At 40.5% G+C, this 21,228-nt stretch overlaps 1 protein-coding gene across 2 annotated transcripts in view; it reads right to left on the bottom strand.

Moving 5' to 3' along the window:
• SNTG1 (syntrophin gamma 1) overlaps positions 1-21,228 on the bottom strand; it is a 473,934-nt gene that overhangs the window by 197,767 nt on the left and 254,939 nt on the right. For both annotated transcript variants that reach the window (XM_004275023.3, XM_049700609.1), the window contains exons 3-4: positions 10,585-10,638; positions 2,847-2,981 (exon numbers count right to left, since the gene is read on the bottom strand). In XM_004275023.3, coding sequence (XP_004275071.1) covers positions 2,847-2,981; positions 10,585-10,611 — 162 coding nt within the window. In that variant the 5' untranslated portion in view covers positions 10,612-10,638. The remainder of the gene's footprint in view (positions 1-2,846; positions 2,982-10,584; positions 10,639-21,228) is intronic.

Genomic DNA, 21,228 nt, shown 5'->3' with positions numbered 1-21,228 from the left:
ATTTTTGACAAACTTCCCAAAATTAAGATTCTAAATAATGTCTTTTTGACCTGGACATAACTTTGGGATGTTCCAGAGGGCCCCTGAAACATCTCAAAAGATTTGTTCTCTCTCCTCATGAAAGGGGGGACGTCAGGCTCATTAGGCTTATTTGACAGGTTATATGGGAAATACTGCCAAATAAAAAGTAATACTGAGGGGCTTCCCTGGTGGCGCAGTGGTTGAGAATCTGGCTGCCAATGCAGGGGACACGGGTTCGAGCCCTGGTGTGGGAAGATTCCACATGCCGCGGAGCAACTAGGCCTGTGAGCCACAACTACTGAGCCTGCGCGTCTGAAGCCTGTGCTCTGCAACAAGAGAGGCCGCGACAGTGAGAGGCCCGTGCACCGTGATGAAGAGTGGCCCCCAATTGCCGCAACTAGAGAAAGCCCTCGCACAGAAACGAAGACCCAACACAGCCAAAAATAAATAAATAAATTTATTTTTTTAAAAAAAAGTAATACTGAGCTTTCTTTATGCTGTACTTGTATGGGTATATGTTATAAGTGTTCCTGAATTGTACAAAATTCCTAGAAATCTGATATGTCCTGGTATAATGTTATCAGTCATAATTCTATTTATTATCTTAAAATGTTGTATGTTACCAAAAATAACCACATTCCCTTGCCAATTCCATTACAGTGAACTCTCATCAAATTTTTACTAATGAGCAGTTTTGAATCCTTTGTCATTTACAGTTATTGTTTTACTCTAATGTTTTTTCAGAAGTGTACGTGCAAAAGTACTTCATCTTCAAGGAGATTCCAGGAAAGGACTTTTGACAAGTACAGGTTTCTGTACTTGTCAGAATGCTAGAGACCCCCTGGTCTGTTAACCCCTCTCTCTGGTTAACAATCCCAAACTTGGGGAAATTTGCATCTAAGCTCCACCTAGGCAAAGAAAACACCCAAGGCAAGAGAAACACTGTTGCGTGGTCTATTCACCCTTAAGACTTTACTTGCCGCCACGGCTGGCACCTTTCCAGTCCTGAGCCACAGGTTCGGATGGGAATTACCAGGAAGCATTCATGATTCAGGGTTTGCTTCCTTTGGTGGGCTGTCCCTCCCTGGTTAGGAGTAAACGTAAATGAGGCTACGATCAGGAACCCCTCATTAACTCTTGAAAGTACTGCAGAATCCACTATTAAGACAACAGCTGCGCAACAAAGATCCTTTGACTCTGGCCAAAGTTGTTTTTGATAAGAGGACAGCCCTGGATTAGCTTTTAGCTTGAGCCAGGAGGTGTCTGTGCCGTGGCCAATACCGCCTGCTACACCTGGATTAACACTTCTGGAGAAGTTGACACTCACGTACACAAGATCAAGCAACTTGGCTTAAAAAGGTGACTGCATCAGTGGGTCTTTCTATGACTTATTTGACCTCAATTGGTTTGGGTCTTGACCATGACTCCAAAGTGCACTCCAAATACTGGGGATTATCTTGCTTATAACAATCATAGTAGTTTCCCTGGTGAATTGTGTTTTCCCAAGAGCTTTAAATCCAAGTTCTCAGCCACTAACCACCAAGTGAATGATGTCCCTAATACCAGAACTCCAGAAAAGGAACAACGAGAATGACCAACTTAGGTATTGTGAACCCGAAGCCGTGAATGTCCCGGGATTAAACCAAACAGCATGCCCTGTCGATACCACACAGAGGATCAGATAAAACCACGAGAGCTTCAGAGCAGTAGCTGAGAGCGGCGCTCATGCCTTACATTTTGATCACATCTCTCAGAGAAGCTGAGAGTCTGAGCAAAAGGGGAAAATTGTTAAAAAAGAGACAATAGGCCCAAGATGCAATCACTTGTGCTAGGACCAGGTCACCAGACTGAATCTTAATACTTAACCTAACTGAAGTTTCAGCCTCTCCCAGGACCGTCACCTTTAACCAGTCAACTTGGAATTCCCTGGTCAACGCTAGTGAGTAAACCTCCTGCCCTCACAGACCCCATCTTTTCCCCTTAGGAGGACAACCTCCACTGAAACAAGACATTCTTCTGGAAACATTTCCTTTTTCTGCCCCCTTTCTCCCTTTGAAAACCTCTTTTTTAAACAGCGTGGCAGATGGGATGCTGCCCGATTCATGGATCACTGCACAAAGCTAATTAGATCTTTAAATCTGCTCAGTTAAAATTCTGTTATTTAACACACCTAAGGATGTCCTCCAGAGCTGCACTTCAGCACCAGGGAGCAGCCCGATGGGTTCTGAGACAACCGATGGCTCCTTCAGAGACTGGATTAGCACCAGGGTCATACGTTAACTGTTTAGAGCACAGACAGAGCTTGCTACAGCATCTAGCTTGATTCTATCGAGGAGGCCCACAGAATTATTCATGCACAACCCGTTGGGGAGAAGCCTTGCCACTGAGTTCCGGGACCACTACCCAAAGCCTCCTGCTTCCCCGATGCCGAGAGCTGGGCTCCACCTTTGCACCACCTCTGAAGGTTCACTGTGATGCAAGATGCCATCAGGGCAGGGAACCTGCCACTCACTGTTCTCATTTAGTCCTCAGTGTTGAAGTGTAGAACCCACTCTCTCATGATTACAAATACAAGTGTCACTCTAGTCACATAATGACAACTCAGAGTCAATGAGACACCGAGCTGGAGATGGGCCCAGTGTACGCCTTTGGACCCAAGTACAAGTCCTTATACAAGGACACTGCTTACTAATACTGAAAACAAAAATTACTGGCTCTGAAAGTAAGAGAAAGAATATTAAGTATGTTCTGTGAATAGACATTTTTATTAACAGCAACAATAAAAAAACCCCCAGAAAACTTCAAGGGAAGGAAGAGCTACTTACACCAGAATAGAAAGGCTCACCAGACACACATATCACATCCTGTTCCTGGATCATCAGAATATCTTTGGCCAGGTGTAGCCGCACTTTGAAAGGCTCCGGATTACCATCCTGCAGCAAACAAATCCCTGTCTTTGTCTTCAGACAGAAAAAAAAAAAAGAAAGCAAAACAGAGAAAAGAATTATACTTAGTTTATAGATTATAATTTTATGGCTTATTTATAGCAAAACATGATGAATAACATCTGAAAGCTAGGGAAAATGCACTCTGATGAGTCTGAAACTTAATACAGTACACAGAAAAGTATAACCTTTTCACATAAAGTAGACCTCAGATAATAGAGATTATGTGAGAAAATCCCCACAAAGATTTGGAAAGTAAGGATTACAGTTTTACAGTATATTTTTAAAATAGTGAAAGTTTTGTTTAATACTTACAATCAATATAAATTTCATAATGGTTTTATTGAGATGCTATTCACACTGTATACAATTCAACCCTTTAAAGTGTTCAATGTTTTTAGTGTAGCAATATGCAGCCATTGCTATAACCAATTTTTGACCATTTTGATCACTCTGTAAAGAAACCTAATATTCCCATCTCTCCATCCTCCCACACCCAGTCCTAGGCAACCACTCATCTACTTACTGTCTTTCTCACAGAATTTTAAACCTGTAAAAACATACCTTCTTCTCTACCCTCCACTATTTGATCAACCCATTCACCAGCACACATGCACCTTGTACAGAGGAGGGACCCAGGATAAAGAGGTGAAGAACTGCTTGAATTAACACAGCTAATTAAGACACAGCCTGGCTTGAGACCCAAAATTTTTGATTCCCTTTCCACTGTTTTTGCTTCACACATTTCCGGGAATTGTGGAAACAGCCTGTGAATATTTCCAAACTTGTACTGCATGGCTTTAAACCAACAGCTTAGTGATCACAGAGGGAGTCCACACATCTCGTCCCTCCTGAAGCAGGTCAGGGTTATAATATTTGCCAGATAAATGGAAATATTCTCCTTAGCAAGGACACTTTATAGTCCCATTTATCAGAGATGCAAATGGAAATTCTTCTGAAACAGAATATAATCGCTGGCTGTTACTCTGAACTAAAAAGTCAACAAAAACAATGACTACCTTGGAAATTACATTTTCATTTAATAACCATTGAGCCATTCTTAATTTGGATAAAGGGAGAAGTACATAGAAATACATTTTTACCCTTACTATTTAATGAGCACAAAATCCCAGACAAATAATATGAGACTTTCTTTCGCTTGGAATATAAATTAGATGTGGATTGCTAGGGGTTTGTTTCTTTAAAAGAATGTTCCATGATGTTGATGAGAATATACTGAGATACCGCAACTTCCAGAGATAACTCTTTCTGTAAATTGCTTTTTCCCATGTGAAAATACACACCATTATACCCTCTATTATATACAATGTTAAATTGGTCTGTAATTATTTTGTAAGTGTTATAATATCTTTTAAGGAAAAACAAGCTTTTCCAGGAGCCATGATGGCATCAGTCCCTCCTCTGAGGCTATGCATAGCCCCTAAATTGCATCCTTTAATCTACCACAGAGCTTAACTCAAGTGCGTATGTCTAAAAGACAAAAGAATGTCAGCAAAAGCAAATTATATTTTCCTTAATACAGACACAATTTTTGTACATTTTTCACCTGGAAAAGTCTCTCATGCTTACAAGGTGATCTTGGCCAGGGGCCAACATCGGGACTTCTGAGATGCAGGGGAGAGAGGGGCAGGAGATAATATCAAAGCTAAGGGAACAAAATTGGGCACATTTGCTGATTTTTAGATGTACAGTACATTCCGAGCCATTTTTCCCCCAGAAATGTAATGGAATAGCTGGCAATCACAAATAAAGCCCTGTCTCAACTTGTGGATGAAAGAGGGGCTTTTCCCTGAGATCTCATAAATACATTATTGTTACACATCAAAGAGATCGCAAAGATCGCCAGGGAAAGTTTGAGGAACTAAAACACAGCTATGAGGTTTCTCTCATCACATTTCTGATATGGTCAAAGCTCCATTCACTCAAGTAATGTGTGAAATGTCCCCTAACTATTAGATGGTTGTCTGGAAAACAGAACACAGACTTGGAGCCTATGCTTGACTCTTCAGAGGACAAGACTGAAGGAAAATAAAGAATGAGGCAACTTTTTGTTAGAATTATATATATATATATGTATACACCAATACATAGCTGTTTGGAGAAAATAACAAACTGAGAGATAATGAAGCTAACAACACATTCACATTAAAATACATTTTCCAGGCATTACAGATGTTACATTTATTCTATTACGAAAATTCAGCCTATGGACATGAAAATACATTAAAAATCCGACACACACATCCACTTTGCCAATACTGTGTAACATTAACAGTGAGTCAGACATGAAGTAGACAATCATCTTTGGCCTCAGAGTATTCCTACTCTAAAAATGTACATGTATAAATAACATGCAGTATGATATTGGAGCCTTGATACAGGAGCAACATAGAGAAGGGACCTAACTATTCATGGGAGAAGGGGCATTAGAGGAGGCTCTGTAGATAGAAAAATGTGTGGCTTGTCTTGAAAAAATAAATCAAGAAAACAATAATTAGAGAAGGCAAAAGTAATTTCATCCAAAAGGGAAAAACCTGAGTGAACATCCAGAAGCATGAGAACGCATGCTCCCCGATGATGGAGAACGCAGCCCCGAGGCCGAGCCCGTGGTATGTGGGAGGGGCCGCGGCAGAAGGGCAGGGGGCGGGGCGGTCAGGCCGCTGTATGGTGTGCCCAGCGTGTGAACAGGCGGGAGGGGCCATGGAGGAACCTAAGAGCAGTGAAATAACATAAACGTTTAGAGTTAGGTCTTATGAATGTATTTCTTACAGCAGAGAAGAAGATGGATGGGGGTTGGGGAAGTGAGAACATAGTTACTGTTGCAGAAACATAAACCTTGCGCAGGAAACTCTGGGGACGGGAAGCAACTGGCTCAGACCCGGAGCTGCTACAGTAGCTGGAAGAAGAGGGGTAAAGTCCATTTGGGGCGCCCCCCAGCTCAGAGCAGCACCGCTGGACTGGCATCACCACTGTGAAGGCGGGCTGTGCGCCCTGAAGTATTAATCCCCTTGGCTCTGATAACCCAGGGCACCAGAGGCGCAGAGATGGGTGAGTCAGGATTTGAACCCGGGCTGCCCGGCTCCAGGCTCCAGGCTCTTATCCCCTGGCCCTGGTCCCCTCATGCAGAGGTCTTTGAGGGGATGCCTCCCCCAGTCTTCCCACACACAAGGACAAGGCTATCCGTGTCTTTCACCAGGTAGCACTTTGGTTACCAAGCATCTCCTTATGGGAGTGCAGAGAGTTCTAGAAGGACACCATCTTGAACCAGCCATTCTTCATGGATCAGAGCGATGGCCAGTGAGGGAAAAATGAGACAGAAACCACTCTGGGCCTGACGGATGCTTTTCCTGCCAAAGCTAGGCTGCTGAGGGAGCACAGGACACTAGCGGATACTGGGAGAGGCTTGACCCACATGGGCTCATCCCCCATGGACTGCTACAGGGGTGAGAACGGGCAACAGGACACTGAGTGTGGCCACCGGTGCGGCACAAACGGAAACACTGAGGGATGCAAAGTCTTTACAGATCTGTGGACCCAGATTGTTCAAAAAATAAAAAAATCATTCAAATAATGATCAGTCCCACATTTTAGTATAAACTTAAGACCTGCACTCAGCTTCTTTTTCTTTACTAACATAACAGTCATTTGTCTTCAGACTTTTTGAACTGGGGATGCATCACGCATGAGTGAGGAAATGCATGTGCTACATATAACATACAAATATATTACATAATTATACAACATACGTAAAACTTGAAAAGTGATAAATACATTCAAAGGTGGTTTTCCTGTCCCTGACGGATGATCCTACATTGCAGCTGGATTTTGCAAAACCCACACTGAAGACTATTTGCTTAGAGGAATATTAAAAGGCAATACCTCTTAATTACTTAAAAGGCAATATGTTTAAACATCTAGTCATTGACTTGTTTTCTGTGAATCAATGAAGTGTGCTCAAGAATTTACATGGATTTACTCTGTTTTAAAAACAAACCTCACATGTAAACTTATTAAGAATGTATGCTTTGCAGAAACCAAGTACCTTTGGAAGTCTGAGAAGTAGACTGTCAGCCACTTTCTACTTGAAAGTTAAGACCTCTTTAATTTAGGTTCTAGTCCTTGAAAGAACACAAATTGTGTTTTCATGGAACTTTAATATCTGTGTTCCTTTAACCCTGAAGTGTGGAATTTGCAATATCAGATATAATAAACTGCAAGAAACTGGGCAGAGACCATTCTATGCACAATAGTCTTGTAGGAATCCTCATAGTTCTGTATTTTGGTTGCCAAATCTAATTCAACGTGTCCTGTAAGCCTCTAGTTGCAAGTGATATGTGGTTCCTTATCCTGTACCATCTTGCAGTAGCAGTGCACTAAATGCTGTTTCACACAAGATGTTTCAAACTGCGTTTTACCCTTTCCTTTGCCTGCTGGGATGGTGTCTTACCTGGCCTCCTCCTTAGCTAAATTCCAGCCACTTTTCAAGCACTTGTACAAAACTTGTATCTCCTTGCAATCTTCAGAGACCGTTCCATCTAAAGATGAGTCCTTAACATTTGGAACTCAGGGCTTTCATTGAATAAATACATTCACCTAACAGTTAATCGTGTATTTAGGCATGACATGTAGTGACTTCCATGACATTTAGTTCCATGTCACATCATCTGACTTCACCTTATATGCTGTTATCTAAAGAAAATCTTAATAAGTTATGACTCTTTTCATTTTTAAGGATTATTAATCTATAGGACCTAGTACAGTCTTTTATTCATACTGGGATTTTCAATATTTGTTGAATGAATCATAGTCACAGATTATATGTTATTATATGAGACTAAATTATAAGTGTGCATGAATTATTAAACTATTAAATATGTTATAGAGAAATATGTATTTTCATACTCAACACCTAGATGTGATCCTATTTTAAAGAATGTGGATATGAAAGTGAACAATGAGGAAAACCCACACTAAAGATAGAATATTGGTTTACTGGAACACATAGGTTTTTGGGTTTTTTTTGCGGTACGCGGGCCTCTCACTGCTGTGGCCTCTCCCGTTGCGGAGCACAGACTCCGGACGCGCAGGCTCAGCGGCCATGGCTCAGGGGCCCAGCCGCTCGGCGGCATGTGGGATCTTCCCGGACCGGGGCACGAACCCGCGTCCCCTGCATCGGCAGGCGGACTCTCAACCACTGCGCCACCAGGGAAGCCCTTGACGACACTTTTAAAGGTGGAGAAGTCAGTACTTTTGCCTGGGTATGCACACACTTTTTCTTCTACAATGTGGGTTTTGCATTTGTCCTGATTGTATTCTCTCTTCATTTTTGTTTCTTGTCATACTTTTGAATCCCAATTACTTTAAAATAACTACAACATTTTCTTTTTAAGAGAAGAATTTTTTAAACAATAAATAACCCTCCTTTAAAAAAAAATTCTGTATTAGATAATTAAGATGTTTAAATGAAACTTATCTAGCCACACTTCTATTCCTTCACAAAGAAGAGACTTCTTGGCATCTGCGTGGTAATATTCTATCTGGATCTGTCTGATGGACGTGGATATCAAATTTTCATCCTTAGTAGTTTATTATCAGTCAAGAGAAAGTCAAGAGAAAACAAGTTTCATTTAATGTATCTTTGATATAATTTTCAGCAATGTAGTACTTAAGAAAGAGGCCCAAAATTAGACTCAGGCATTCCAAGCTATACATGATGGTTTTGCTTTCACCTAATTCATTAAATGTCACTCAGCATTCTCGTAAAACCTCTCCATTTGCTCATCTGCAAAGTGGCAGAGTTAAGCTAGATTGTCTTTAAGGTGCAGGTCCACTTAAACGTTCTAAGACTGTGAATTTCTGGCAAACTCTTTGATTCCGGTCCATCTTCAGGGCGATTCGATCATCCTCAGGGCACCATAGAGTCCTGCATCACTTCCGGTCCAGCCAGCATGTGGCAGACACGCGGGAACTGCTCTGACAGTTCTGAGAAGGTCTGCTCCACGCTGGCAGCGTTGAAATGGTGAGATCCTCAAGGGATCATTGCCGGAGAGCAAAGAACATCTATTACAGAAGTTAAGAGGACCTCAACGGCATCACCATTATAAAAAACAGCTGAACCTTGGACAGAATTTGATGTATGTTTCAAATCAATGAATCAAAACATTTTGTGTAAGAAACGGTCTGGGAAATCAATCTTATACAGCCTCTCACGTCCAAGGTGAACCATGTGTTAGAAACATTGGCCACTGTCCAGTCTCTACCACATGCGTCTCCGATGTGTGTCACGTTGTCTCATTCACACAAATATCCATTCAGATCGATGGGTGCTTTACCACCCGAAACGTAAGATAAAACTTTAAAAGAAACCGTAGGTTTACTACATTCATACAAAATGACCAGTATGATAACACGTACTATATTTACAACCAGAAATGACACACTTAAAATTTATGCTTCTAAGTGTAAGCTCGGAAAACAGTAATTTTTTTTTTTTAAGTATGAACCTTTGAAAGGGGCTGAATTAAAAGATGAATAAGTTACACATTCTGACCTTATAATATTCGGGGTAGCATGTGAGAGAGGTTTGTAAACAAATAGCTATAATATAATATAATTTGAAAAGTGCTAGCATGTATAAAGGATTTTAAAAAGTATTACCATACTTAAACTTTGAAAATAAAACATAAGCATAAGTATTGAAGGAATGAAAGTAATTTATTATTTTTTCTGAACAACCTAAAATTGAACCTACTGTGACAAATACTTTTTTTAAAAAGATATTTTTGCAAGAAATATAATACATGACATTTCACTAAAAGAACAATTTTGACAAATGTTAATACTGAAGATTTTTTAAACTTTATTATAGGTAATCTAGTTATAGCTGTTTCTTTCTTGGGTTATTTATACATACTAAACTATTTTAAACCTTTTAAGCAAATATGAAATATTTTAACATATGAATATTTGCATTTTGCCTGAAGAGTGAAAAGACAATGCTTTGAGTGTTGCATGGAAAGATACTCTTTCTTCCTAAAATAGAAGAGCTGCATTCCTGGAGCCCCAAGTCCATGCACTGTTGACTGCACACGTGAATGGATGGCCTTTAACATCCTTCAAGAGCAATGAATGCATCACTTCCGCTCACACCGAATGTGATGACAGCTCTACAGAGAGTCGCCATACATCCATACTTAATACTGAAATACTTAAAGAGTATGGGAATCATAAAATCAAAGTCTTTTAGTGCTGAAAGGGACCTTAGATGTCTTCTAATTTATAACCATTTATGTGAAAAGAATTAGTTCCAGCTCTTTCACTAGCTGAAACCTTCAGCGTATAGTTTGTGGGGAGAGACAATTCAGTCCAATGAAACATGCGCCAGTCTTCTTGAAGGAAGACTGAAATCCCGGGGCTTCCCCAGGCCTGTGAGGCCTTTCCAGTCTTGCAGAGACAGCTCGTGCTCTGGAAACACCACGGGCCCATCACCCGTCCCTCTGTGGAAAGCCATTTTCCACGTAAAAACGTAAGGGAGGGCCCAGCGTTCCCTGTCTATCACCTGTTTCCCCTCATCAAAAACGGAAGGCATGCGACCTACCTCCTCACAGGTAGTCCTGAAATCCATGTGCTGCGGCACCGCAGAGGATGTCGTCTGAAAAGACAGAGAAAGGCCATCAAGCACAGCATCGAGGGGCAGAGAGGAGGACGTAACGAAGTACAATAAATTAGGCAGCGGAGCCGGCAGGCCAACTGTTTACAGCCACTTGTAAGGACAAGAGCTCCCAGGGGACAATGAAGAGCCGGCAGGAGGAGATGAAACGTCTTCAGCTCCAGCTTCTGTGAAGAATAACCCTACGGCCATGGTTCCGCGGGCCGAGGATGAGCATTTCCAGGCCCCGCTCCCTCCACTCAGCATCTGGATGGGATCCAGGGCGGGATCAGCCTGCCGCTAAGGGGCTGGCTCATCCCTGCATCCCCTGTGAAACCCCATTGGCAACTGGGGAAGAAACTTCAAAAGGAGTAATTAAAAGTTGCCTTTCATGTGGTTATCTCTCGATAAAAGGTTGACTAATCTTTCTCCTTTTAATTAAAAAGCTACATGCATGAATAATTCTCTCCGGAACTTAAAATGTAATTCACAAACAGTGATCTAAGAAAGCAAGCTATTTATCAGGGTGAATAATATAAAGATAAATCAACGTATGAAATACCTAATACAGATTCATTTAGTGGTCACTGTAATTTCTAAATGATAGGCATAGACTTAAATGCACATAAATGCGTATGTCTTGTTTGATTTTAAATGCTTTTGGAGAGTTTTGTTTTAATTATGTGATGAACTTAATAAAACTATGGGTTGTCATAGAAAATTGACATCCTGTCAGTATAAAAAATGCGGAGCCCAAATCTAACAGTTTAGGAGAATGAGACGCCCAAGTAAAATGAATGGTGAATTCCGAAATAGAAGACTTTATACACCTCAAACAACTGCTCCTCTCAGCTTTGGGGACAGTAAACTATCTTGTCCTCTTTGTCATTTTCTGTTGTGTGAGACTGATGAACACTTGATCAAGGGTGAGTGGAATGGAGTATGTTGTCACTGGATTATTACTGTTGCCTTTGAAGGAAAAGAGATTGACCATTTTCGGTAGTAACTGAACAAGCCACATAATACGCTGTTTTCCATAAATAAGCTGTGGGCTGTGAGCCTGCTTTGGTGTGACTGGAAAGCACACGGAGGCTGATTTTAGTAAAGTTAGGGAAGAACAAATCGTCAGCAAATGAAGGGCAATTTGATGCTGAAATTATAACCTGATGATGCGAACTATTTATTTAGTGTCCGTGAGAAATTTGCCATTAGTTTAACTATTATTTTTCAAAATTGCTCTTAAGATTGTATTTGAAAGAACTGCAAATATCTACTTATCGCCCCCTCTGACATGAAGCTATTCCTTTTCTATAAAAGTAGGAGAATTTCAGTATTTATTGATTACATAAAAACACGGTGTCTCTAGATCAATTTCCTGCTACTAAATGCAACCAGAGAAAACAGACATGAAGGTATTTAACCACCATCTAAACGCAATGTCTATTTGAGTAGGGGGTGTATCCATGCCTTCTACCATTTTTAACACATCTTCCTTGTTTTCTTAATTTTCCATTGGCTTTCATGAAAATATCTGGTAATAATATCAGGTATTTATTCAGAAAAAGAATTAATGTAATATGCAAAGCAATTTAATTATTAGGTAACATAAATTTCATAGCTATCATAAAACTGTTTTCAGTGATTATAAATTTTAAAACTGGAATAAAAGTTGTATTTTATATGTTTAAAAATTTCTGAGACCTTTTCTGTACAAAGTTTTATGTTAGAGTGGTTTTAATTTACAGAAATGTTGTGAAAATAGCACAGAGGGTTCCCACATACCCCACATGCCTTTCCCTCTATGATTCACATCTTACATTTATGCACACCATGCCTTAGTATGGCATATGGTGTGTAACGCTGTTACAGCTAATGAACCAGGACTGTGATCTTATTGTTAAGGCCCTACTTCTTTGAAAATTCCTTGTTTTCACCCCCCAGTGTCCTCTGTAGTTTCCAGGATCCCATCCCAGATGCCACATTATATGTAATCACCGTGTCTCATCACGCTCCTCTTCGCTATGACCATTTCTCAGACTTTCCTTTTTTTAATGACTTTGGCAGTTTTGAGGATTATTGGTAATTGGTAGAATGTTCTTCCATTGGGATTATTCTGACGTTTTTCTCATGACTGTAGTGGGTCATGGGTTCTGGAGAGGAAGACCAGAGATAAATGCCACTTGACCACCTCACGTCAGAGAATCACAGTCAGCACGCCTTATCCCTGCCGCTGAGGCTGACCTTGATGGGCTGGCTGAGATGACGTTTATCAGGTTTCTCACCATAAGTTCCTCTCAGTCCCACTCTCCACACTGCACTCTCTAGAGACAAGTCACTATAACAGCCCACGCTTAAAGGGTGGGGAGTTGTGCTTCTCCTCCTTGAGGGTTGAGTATCTACAGGGATTATTTGGAATTGCTCTAGACAGGAGATACATCTATTCTTCTCCATTTATTTATTTATCCAATCATTTACTTAGGACCTCTCAGCTGACAGAGCAAGGAATATATGTGCATATGATAACCCGTGTTGGAATGCACGCATTTATGAAGATTTCCATGCATAAGCATCTGTATCTTTGTTAAGCTAACCATGAGCTCTTAGTGATGTTGCGTCTCTAACACATGACTACATGGACCTTCCTAATTTCTCCCCTTGTCTGTCTGTAGATTCCCACTCCCGCAGGGACCCACCGTTCACTTACCTAGTTGTTCAGCTAGGTAAATTGGGAAACAATTTTATCCACTAGAGCACAGTTTATTTTGCCTTTAATACTACAAGCTGCACTCATTTCCAAAATGATGAGTGTGAACCCCTTTTCTCCTCCCCCATTTCAGTGAGATTATTTCAGACCTTGTATTACAGTTCGATTCTTTGCCATAATAGGGTCTCCTGATCCCCTAAGAAGTTTTTTAAAATTTTCACACATCAAGTTGACTCTGCGCTTTAAATTTCCATGGGATTTGACAAATGCACAGTGTCATGCATCCACCACTACCGTATCACACAGATCACTTCACAGACCTGAGGAATCCCCTGTGCTCCACCTGTGCAACCTTCCTTCCCTCCCTGTGAACACCTGGTCAACCAAGGATCTTTTTATTGTCTCTACAGTTGTGATTTTTCCAGAATGTCATATAATTGGCATCACACAGGACAGAGTCTTTTCAGACTGTCTTTTAAAATTTAGAAATACGCATTTAAGGTGTGTCCATGTAATTTCATGGCTCAATAGGTCATTTATTTTTATCGGGATAAAATTCCATTGTTAGGAAGCACCACAATTACACTTATCCAGTCAAAATTACGCTAACCCTCCACCTTAAACAGAACCATGACTAGCTGAGGTGCTTGCTGAGGGCAAAGGTAGTAGAAGGTAGTTTTCAATACCAGTTACAACCGTGTGTCCAGCTGTAGAAATGAGAACTGTAATTGTATGAGGATTTCTTCCTTATTTTATTATAAATATGATGATGAAAGTCTTTGTTTGTTCCTTCTTGTATCCTCTTATGATCTAACATTAAGTTTTATTAATAATGTAGACTTTTACGTCACAGCATTCAAGTCACAGTACCTCAAGGAGAGGAGTGAATGTCACTTCAGGACTTAGTGTTCCCTTCCGAGGAAAGGATTCGTGTTATTCTGGGTTGCATGCAGGGTACTTGTTTCATCTCGGTTGGAAGTAAGACTTTACCGTCCTTATTGGAGGGTTAAGGAGAAGAGTGTGAATGTCAAGTTGACAAGGGTGAACTGTGATGGTTAGTTTTCATGTGCTGACCTGATTAGGCCAGTTATTCAACCCGGTACCAAGTAATCGAATCAAACACTAACGTAGGTACTTCGGTGAGGTATTCTGTAGCTATGGCTAACATCTACAAACAGTTGCCTTTAAGTAAATGAGATTATTCTACATAATGTGGGGAGCAGTGGGCTCATGCCATCAGCTGAAAGGCCTTAAAAGCAAACTGGGACATGTCTCTGATGATGGAATTCTGCTTCAAGATGGCAGCACCAAGTCCCTCCCATCCTACAGACTCTGGACTTCCAGGCCCCGCGATGGTGGCAGCCAGCTCTTTGAAATGAATCTCTTAATGCATGTATGTGGATATATGGGTATCCGACTGGTTATATTCATCTGGAGAATCCCAACTGATACAGTTGTGTATGCCACTGAGATCCTATGGTTTCATTAGGCAGTATTAGTGTGACAATAGCTGAATGAAACAGCATGTTTCTAAGTATTTCTGAAAGTACATTAAGTACAGCTAATCAGTACCCGCAAGCCCAATGACATAAGCTCCAGGATATACTTTACACTAGGTATTTCTAAGCTACGCAATAAGAACTACGAGAAAAGAACTTGATTTTTTGCAATTGGTTTATTAACAAGATAAATTAACTAATACCTTCATGGAAAATTACAAAGAATTTCTTTTTCCCCACAAAACAAAAAATGTCTTTTGTTTTTCCTAGGGGTACATTCATTGCAAAAAATGAAGTTCTTTTCTCATAGTTCTTATTGCATAACTTAGAAATTAAAAAAACTGAAATTTTTAGGGCTTTCTCTATATGATTGTTTTTAAATAATTAATCTGTATTAAAATGTAAAGCAATAATAAATATACAATTCCAAAAGCTTTCATCTCTATATCCAAGGATAAGGAAAAATAGCTTACTGATTTATTAGTATTTAGTATAAGTCTTATCAGGGAAAAAATAAAACTTTTATGAAAATGAATTTCTTAAAATGATTCTTAGAAAACTTCATCACTTAAAATATGGAGATGAGAAAAGTAATGCATAAGTAGCTTGGGTGGATAAGGATAAAATTCACTTTAATGTTTACAGAATCACAATATATAAATGTGACCTATCACGTTCCTGATCAATTTAGAATCCCCTTGACCAGCTCAGGGAGAAGCCGCACAGCATGGAAAAGTCCAAGCCTAAGGAAACCTGTTTCTACCATTATGACACATGTGACCCAAGGAACGGTGCCAGCCTGGTCCCTGAATAGTGAGAGTGGAGCTGGATATTCCCGAGTACCCTCAGAGTACCACTTACATGTCATGGATCTTCAGACCTGGCCTCTGTGCAAAGGTCTTGCCTCCTATGATTAAACCTAAGACTAAGAAGTTAACTGCAACTGTTGTTGTCAATCATGCTGAGAATAGCACCAGATCCTGTTGATTAAACCTCATCTTTATAACCAAAACCGGGAAAGCAGAGTTAGACAAACAGTCAGACGCATGCATGTGGAAATACTACTTCTCTCAAAATGCTTCATTTGGTATGAGGTTGATGAGATAAAGAGAACTTCCTTCCAAAGCCACAACACGTGGGGATCTGAGACCTGAGCAGGTAGTTACGTAAGACAGCACAGAAAGCATCAGTGCAAATACACGTGGATTTAAATTATTTAGATACTTTCCAGAATGCTTTAGTGAGTGTAAAAAAGTCTCTGTCACACTCTGCTTGCTATGACAGTTCAGTTTACTGAATGGAAAAATGTTGTCTATTTATAGAACTTGCCCTAGGCTAAATTATAAAATATGCAAAATTTATCTTTCATATTTTGGGGTATCCCAAAGTCAAACCCAGCCTATACCCTCTCTACACGCTTTCACATCTTCTCGTGATGCCTTGACCGATTGGAAATTGATTAACTGCCCCCCCCAAAATAAAGTGGTTAAAGCAACAGGAGCAACAATGACACTTGCAGTCACTTGGGTTTGATTTTAGAGAACCTTCTGTAAGTTCTGTGGTGGGTACCTTGGGGGCGAGTCTGTATGCATCGTTCCCCTTTCTATATTGGTTAAGAGAGTGCTTGGTTATTTTAAAAATGCCAACAAAATAGTGGCTTAAACAGGATGGCAGTTTGCTTCTGCCTCCTGTAAGGTCCAAGCCGAGCAGCTAAGAGGTGATTTCACAGGGTCTGAAACCCACCTGGCCGCCCTCAGCTCCTGTGGTCTGAGAGAGGTCAGCCTCTGCCCTCACGTCCAAATTCCTGGTAGGGCAGAGAATGGGAATTGAACACAGCACGTCCATCACATTTCATCCTTCTCATCACAGTGCCACACGCAGCAACACAAGGACAAGGAAAGCAGCCCTTCAGGGGCAGCCTGTGCGGAGCTGGCGTGGGTGTCCCAGGGGAGGGGCCAGCAGCTAGCCCCCAGCCCTCAGCTGAGAACTCCCCTGTCCCCGCTTGCTCTGTCCCCTTAGAAAGAGACCTCCTTTTAAGGCCGTTTTTTGCAGACCTTGAGATTATGGAAGGCATTTTTTGCACTTTTTAGCGCATATATATATATATAGTTTTTTTTTCCCTAAATGTTCTATCAGTTTTGGTCAGCTATGCTTACTCTGCTTGTGTGCAAAGTTGTCAAGAAGTTTTGGAATTTTCTGTCTCTCTCTGAGATTTTTTTTAAAGTGAAATAACTCCAATCTCTCATTGACGTTTTGATAACTTACGGGGACTCTGAATGTCTGCTCTGATTTTACAGCACTTAAATGTGTATTTAGGCAATTACGTCAGGTCCTTAAGTCATTTTTTTTTTAATGCTAACTCATTTTCACCCAATCTATTTAGCTAGATTTTTATATTTCTGAGCGAATATTTATTTTTAATTATAGAGTTTTGATAATACTCCACGAAAAAGAGAAGAAAGTATGTTTCAACACTTAATACTTAGAAAAAAAAGAAGGAATTCTGGAAATTTATGAATACCACTGCAAGCCTACCAAATCAGAACTGAAACAAACAGGATGTTGAAAGAGACATATGTGCCAAAGGGAGCCCTCCAAAAATTTCTGGAATGCCTATTTTGCAAAAATTATCTCCTCCTCCAAATCCAGAAAATGGATAAAATACGTGAAATTATGTACAAAGTTGTAAAGCCTTGTCACTGTGCACAGAAATAAACCAGGAAAGGATACACAAGTGGGTGTCGATATTCATGTGGCTACACACTCAATTCTTTTTCTTCCATTTTTCCCGAAGTTTTGATTAATGAAGATGCTGGCTTCACAGTGCCTAGGTTCTGCCACTCCAGCACTTCAGCCGCGCGCCTTTATATCAGACCTCTAGCTCATTCACCCTCTCTGTAGCCTCAGCTCCTGAATTCCGCAAGCGCCGGGTCCATTCCACGCGGACACATCCTATGCAGCTGGCTCAGGAGTCCTCCAAGCCCAGAGCTCTGCAAGGCCGCGTTTAAAGGCCACCGTCCTAGGTAATTGCTCTGGTCCCCGTGGCCCTTCGGGCCTGAAGTGTTCCAGGCAGAGGCCCTCACAGCGGGGCCAGAAAATCAAACCCCTTGTGCGCCTTATTGCAGCGACACTGTCCATCCACAGAGGCTTTGCAATCAGAACAAAAGATAAGCCACTGACCACACAAAATGCTAACAATATACCGAAGTCTAGTAATACAATTAAATAAATTGGAAAGTGCTAACACAATGTTGTTAGACATAGTTACTTATTAAGATCTTTTTCTATCACTCCAAAAATAACAACTCTGATATTCTAACTGAATGTTTAGATATTGAGGGGAAAATGTTTGATCACCATGTTATTTCAAAACAATTACCATATTTTTCTATAGTAAGAACAATACTTTCATCATCATGGTTTTAATATCCAGCCCTTGGTCTGAACAATAATGACAAATTTTAACAGACATGTGATTTATCTTTTCCCTTTTCAACTATTGACATAAATCCTGCTGTGAATTTAAAGAGGGAAATGGAACAATATTAATGGCTGCCATTGAAAATTCAGGGACTGACATAAATTGGAAAAAATGTTCTATTCTTTTTCGAAAATGGCAAAACTTAAAGAAAAGAAATCTTCACTCATTAAGAGGCCTAGGAGAGCAGTTGAGTTGTACTTCAGAGAGAGGCAGCTCAGAATTTACTGTGCAAAGGAATGGCCTTGGGATCCTGTTAGCGCATCCCTGGGGGGAGGTGAAGCTCCCGAGACAGTCAAGGCCCTCTGGTTCTTGGACCACACTTATCAGCAAGGCTACAGATGAGGAATCTGGCCCCAGGAAATATATGGCTTTAGCATCAAAGAGAGAGGTCTAGAGCATCTAAAAGGTGGTCAAAATATGGTAGAAGAGCGCTGGCAACTTCCCTTTCACAGAGTCCTTCACCATCAAAATAGCTCTTCTCCTGACAAGCTATGTATTTTAACACTAATATGTAAAATCATGGTTCACAGCAGGGAACACGTGCATTCAGCTCCATTTTGTAAGAAAGAATATTATTATTTATTAATACTATTAAAAGGTGCAAGATATAATGTTCAAAACATGGAACAATAATTGCATGATGGTAATAATGAAAATAAATCTCTCACATAATATTGAGCAGAGTTCGCTGTGCTATACAGTAGGTCTTTGTTGGTTACTCATTTTATTTTATATTTGTGTGTGTGTGTGTGTGTGTGTGTGTGGTACGCCGGCCTCTCACTGCTGTGGCCTCTCCCGCTGAGTGCGCAGGCTCAGCGGCCATGGCTCACGGGCCCAGCTGCTCCGCGGCATGCGGGATCTTCCAAGACCAGGGCACAAACCTGTGTCCCCTGCATCGGCAGGCGGACTCTCAACCACTGCGCCACCAGGGAAGCCTGGTTATTCATTTTAAACATAGCAGTGTGTACATGTCACAAACCGGTTCGTGATCAGACCTTTAAAGATTATCTCAATTTATGAATCCATCAAGTACCTAATCAGATTAACAGATAATAAAATGTTAAAAACAAGCATAGCCTTGACCATCATTTTCATCTAACCTCCCTGAATACTACTGAGGAAAGGGAGGTGCAGAGAAGTGGTATACATTCTCTAAAATTCCTCAGTTTTGTGCCCAAGTTTGAAATAGAACTCAATATTATTAAACCTACATGAGCTCTTTCTCCTATCGTGGCTTCAATATTTATTGAAGCACAGCGTTAGGTTTGTGTGAAATAGGAGACACATGTCACATTCATAACTGGAAAGACAAAGTATAAACATAATATTTGAAAGGAAATGTTAACTTTGTAGTAAAGGGGGTCTAGGTTTGAATCCAGGCCACTCACTTGCTGTCTAAGTAACTGTCAAATTATTTAAGTTCCCTAAGGTTTGTTCATCCACTATGATCTCAGGTTGATGGTCTCCACCCTGCCCCCGGGAGAATGGGGGAGTTCAGTCAGGATATATAAGAGGTAATTAGGGTGCCCACACACCGTGGATGTCCAGCAGTGTTGATGAGAATGACATATGTCTTACATAGTAACAAATACAAATCAGAATATGGTACGCTTCTGCTTAGACTGACTCCAAATGCCATAAACAGGAATGCGTCACTGTCCACCGAGTGGCCTGAGAAGATCCAGGAACAAAGTGCAGCGCCTGAGCACTGAGTAATAAAGAACCTTAGCCCCGGGCTCCTGGCTCTCACCTCAGAAAGCAGAGCCCGACTCAAGAGCTTACAGGCTGGGCCATGTCGTAAAGATGGCAGAATAGGAGTTTTCTAGCATCTTTCCCCAAAGAGCACCAAGTTTGAGAAACACCCATGGATGAGAGTTCCTCTGTGGAAGTCTGGGGGTCCAATGGAGAAGTTCCCAGCAAATCGCTGGAGGGAAAAAAAAAATCCAAGACATTGGAGAGGTCAGAGGAAGTTTCCCTTTACCCAGGTCACCTCTCCCCTAAGAGAGGTGCTTTCCAGGATATCACCAACGTACCATAGTAATAATAAAACTGATAAGTACTTTTCTCCAAGAGAAAAAAAGAAAAAAGAAAAAAACAATGTGATCTGCCAGACATTGATAGAAAACTGGATTACCAAGTAGATGCTAAGCAATCCAAGTGTTTGGGATTAAATATATGTAATTATATATAATATGTGTGTGTATATATATATATATAAAATTATATTAATATACGTTTATATATGGTTGTGTAGTAGATATTTTGGAAATGATGCTGGGTTGCCTGGTATATATTAATCACTGTCAAGTTTGCTGCCCTATTTAGTGTGATGGGAAGAAACCCTGAAAGGTTGGGAGTGCTGATGGTATGTCTGTGTGGGGTGTGTTGAGCGTTTCTGCGTGAATAGTAACACTAGTCAGTAATAGCTGTTGATTATCACATTCACTGAGATTCAGAATCATCATTAATTTATCCTAACATCTCTTCTACACAAAGACTTATATTTCTAGGAAAGTTGTCTGGTTTTATTTTTTTTAACATGACCATTCAGTGAATTAAATGAGTACAATGCAGTCAGAAAAATCTGTAACACATTCATGTACAAAGAGAGAAAAAAGCTTCACAGCGGAAGAGGCAGAAGTAAGACAATGAAAGCCCAGAGGTTTAAACTGGGACCAAGGACTGACAAAAGCCAACAGGAAGAACTAGAAAAATACTTTGAAATCAGATTTTTAATCTTTAATATTGAAGCTTTTTACCTTAAAATTTACTCCCTTGATGCTGAAAGATATTTTAAAAAGCGTTTAGGATGGGAGAAGTTGACAGACCACTCTGGGCTTTTTTTTCACACATTTAATTTAGAACACATTTGTTTTCATATTTCTTTTAGACATTTGTGTCGTATTTTA

Source organism: Orcinus orca, chromosome 17 (genome assembly GCF_937001465.1).
Source record: "Orcinus orca chromosome 17, mOrcOrc1.1, whole genome shotgun sequence".
NCBI lineage: Eukaryota > Metazoa > Chordata > Mammalia > Artiodactyla > Delphinidae > Orcinus > Orcinus orca.
The sequence above is the reverse complement of the archived record's forward strand: the minus strand, read 5'-3'. Positions and strand labels throughout refer to the sequence as shown.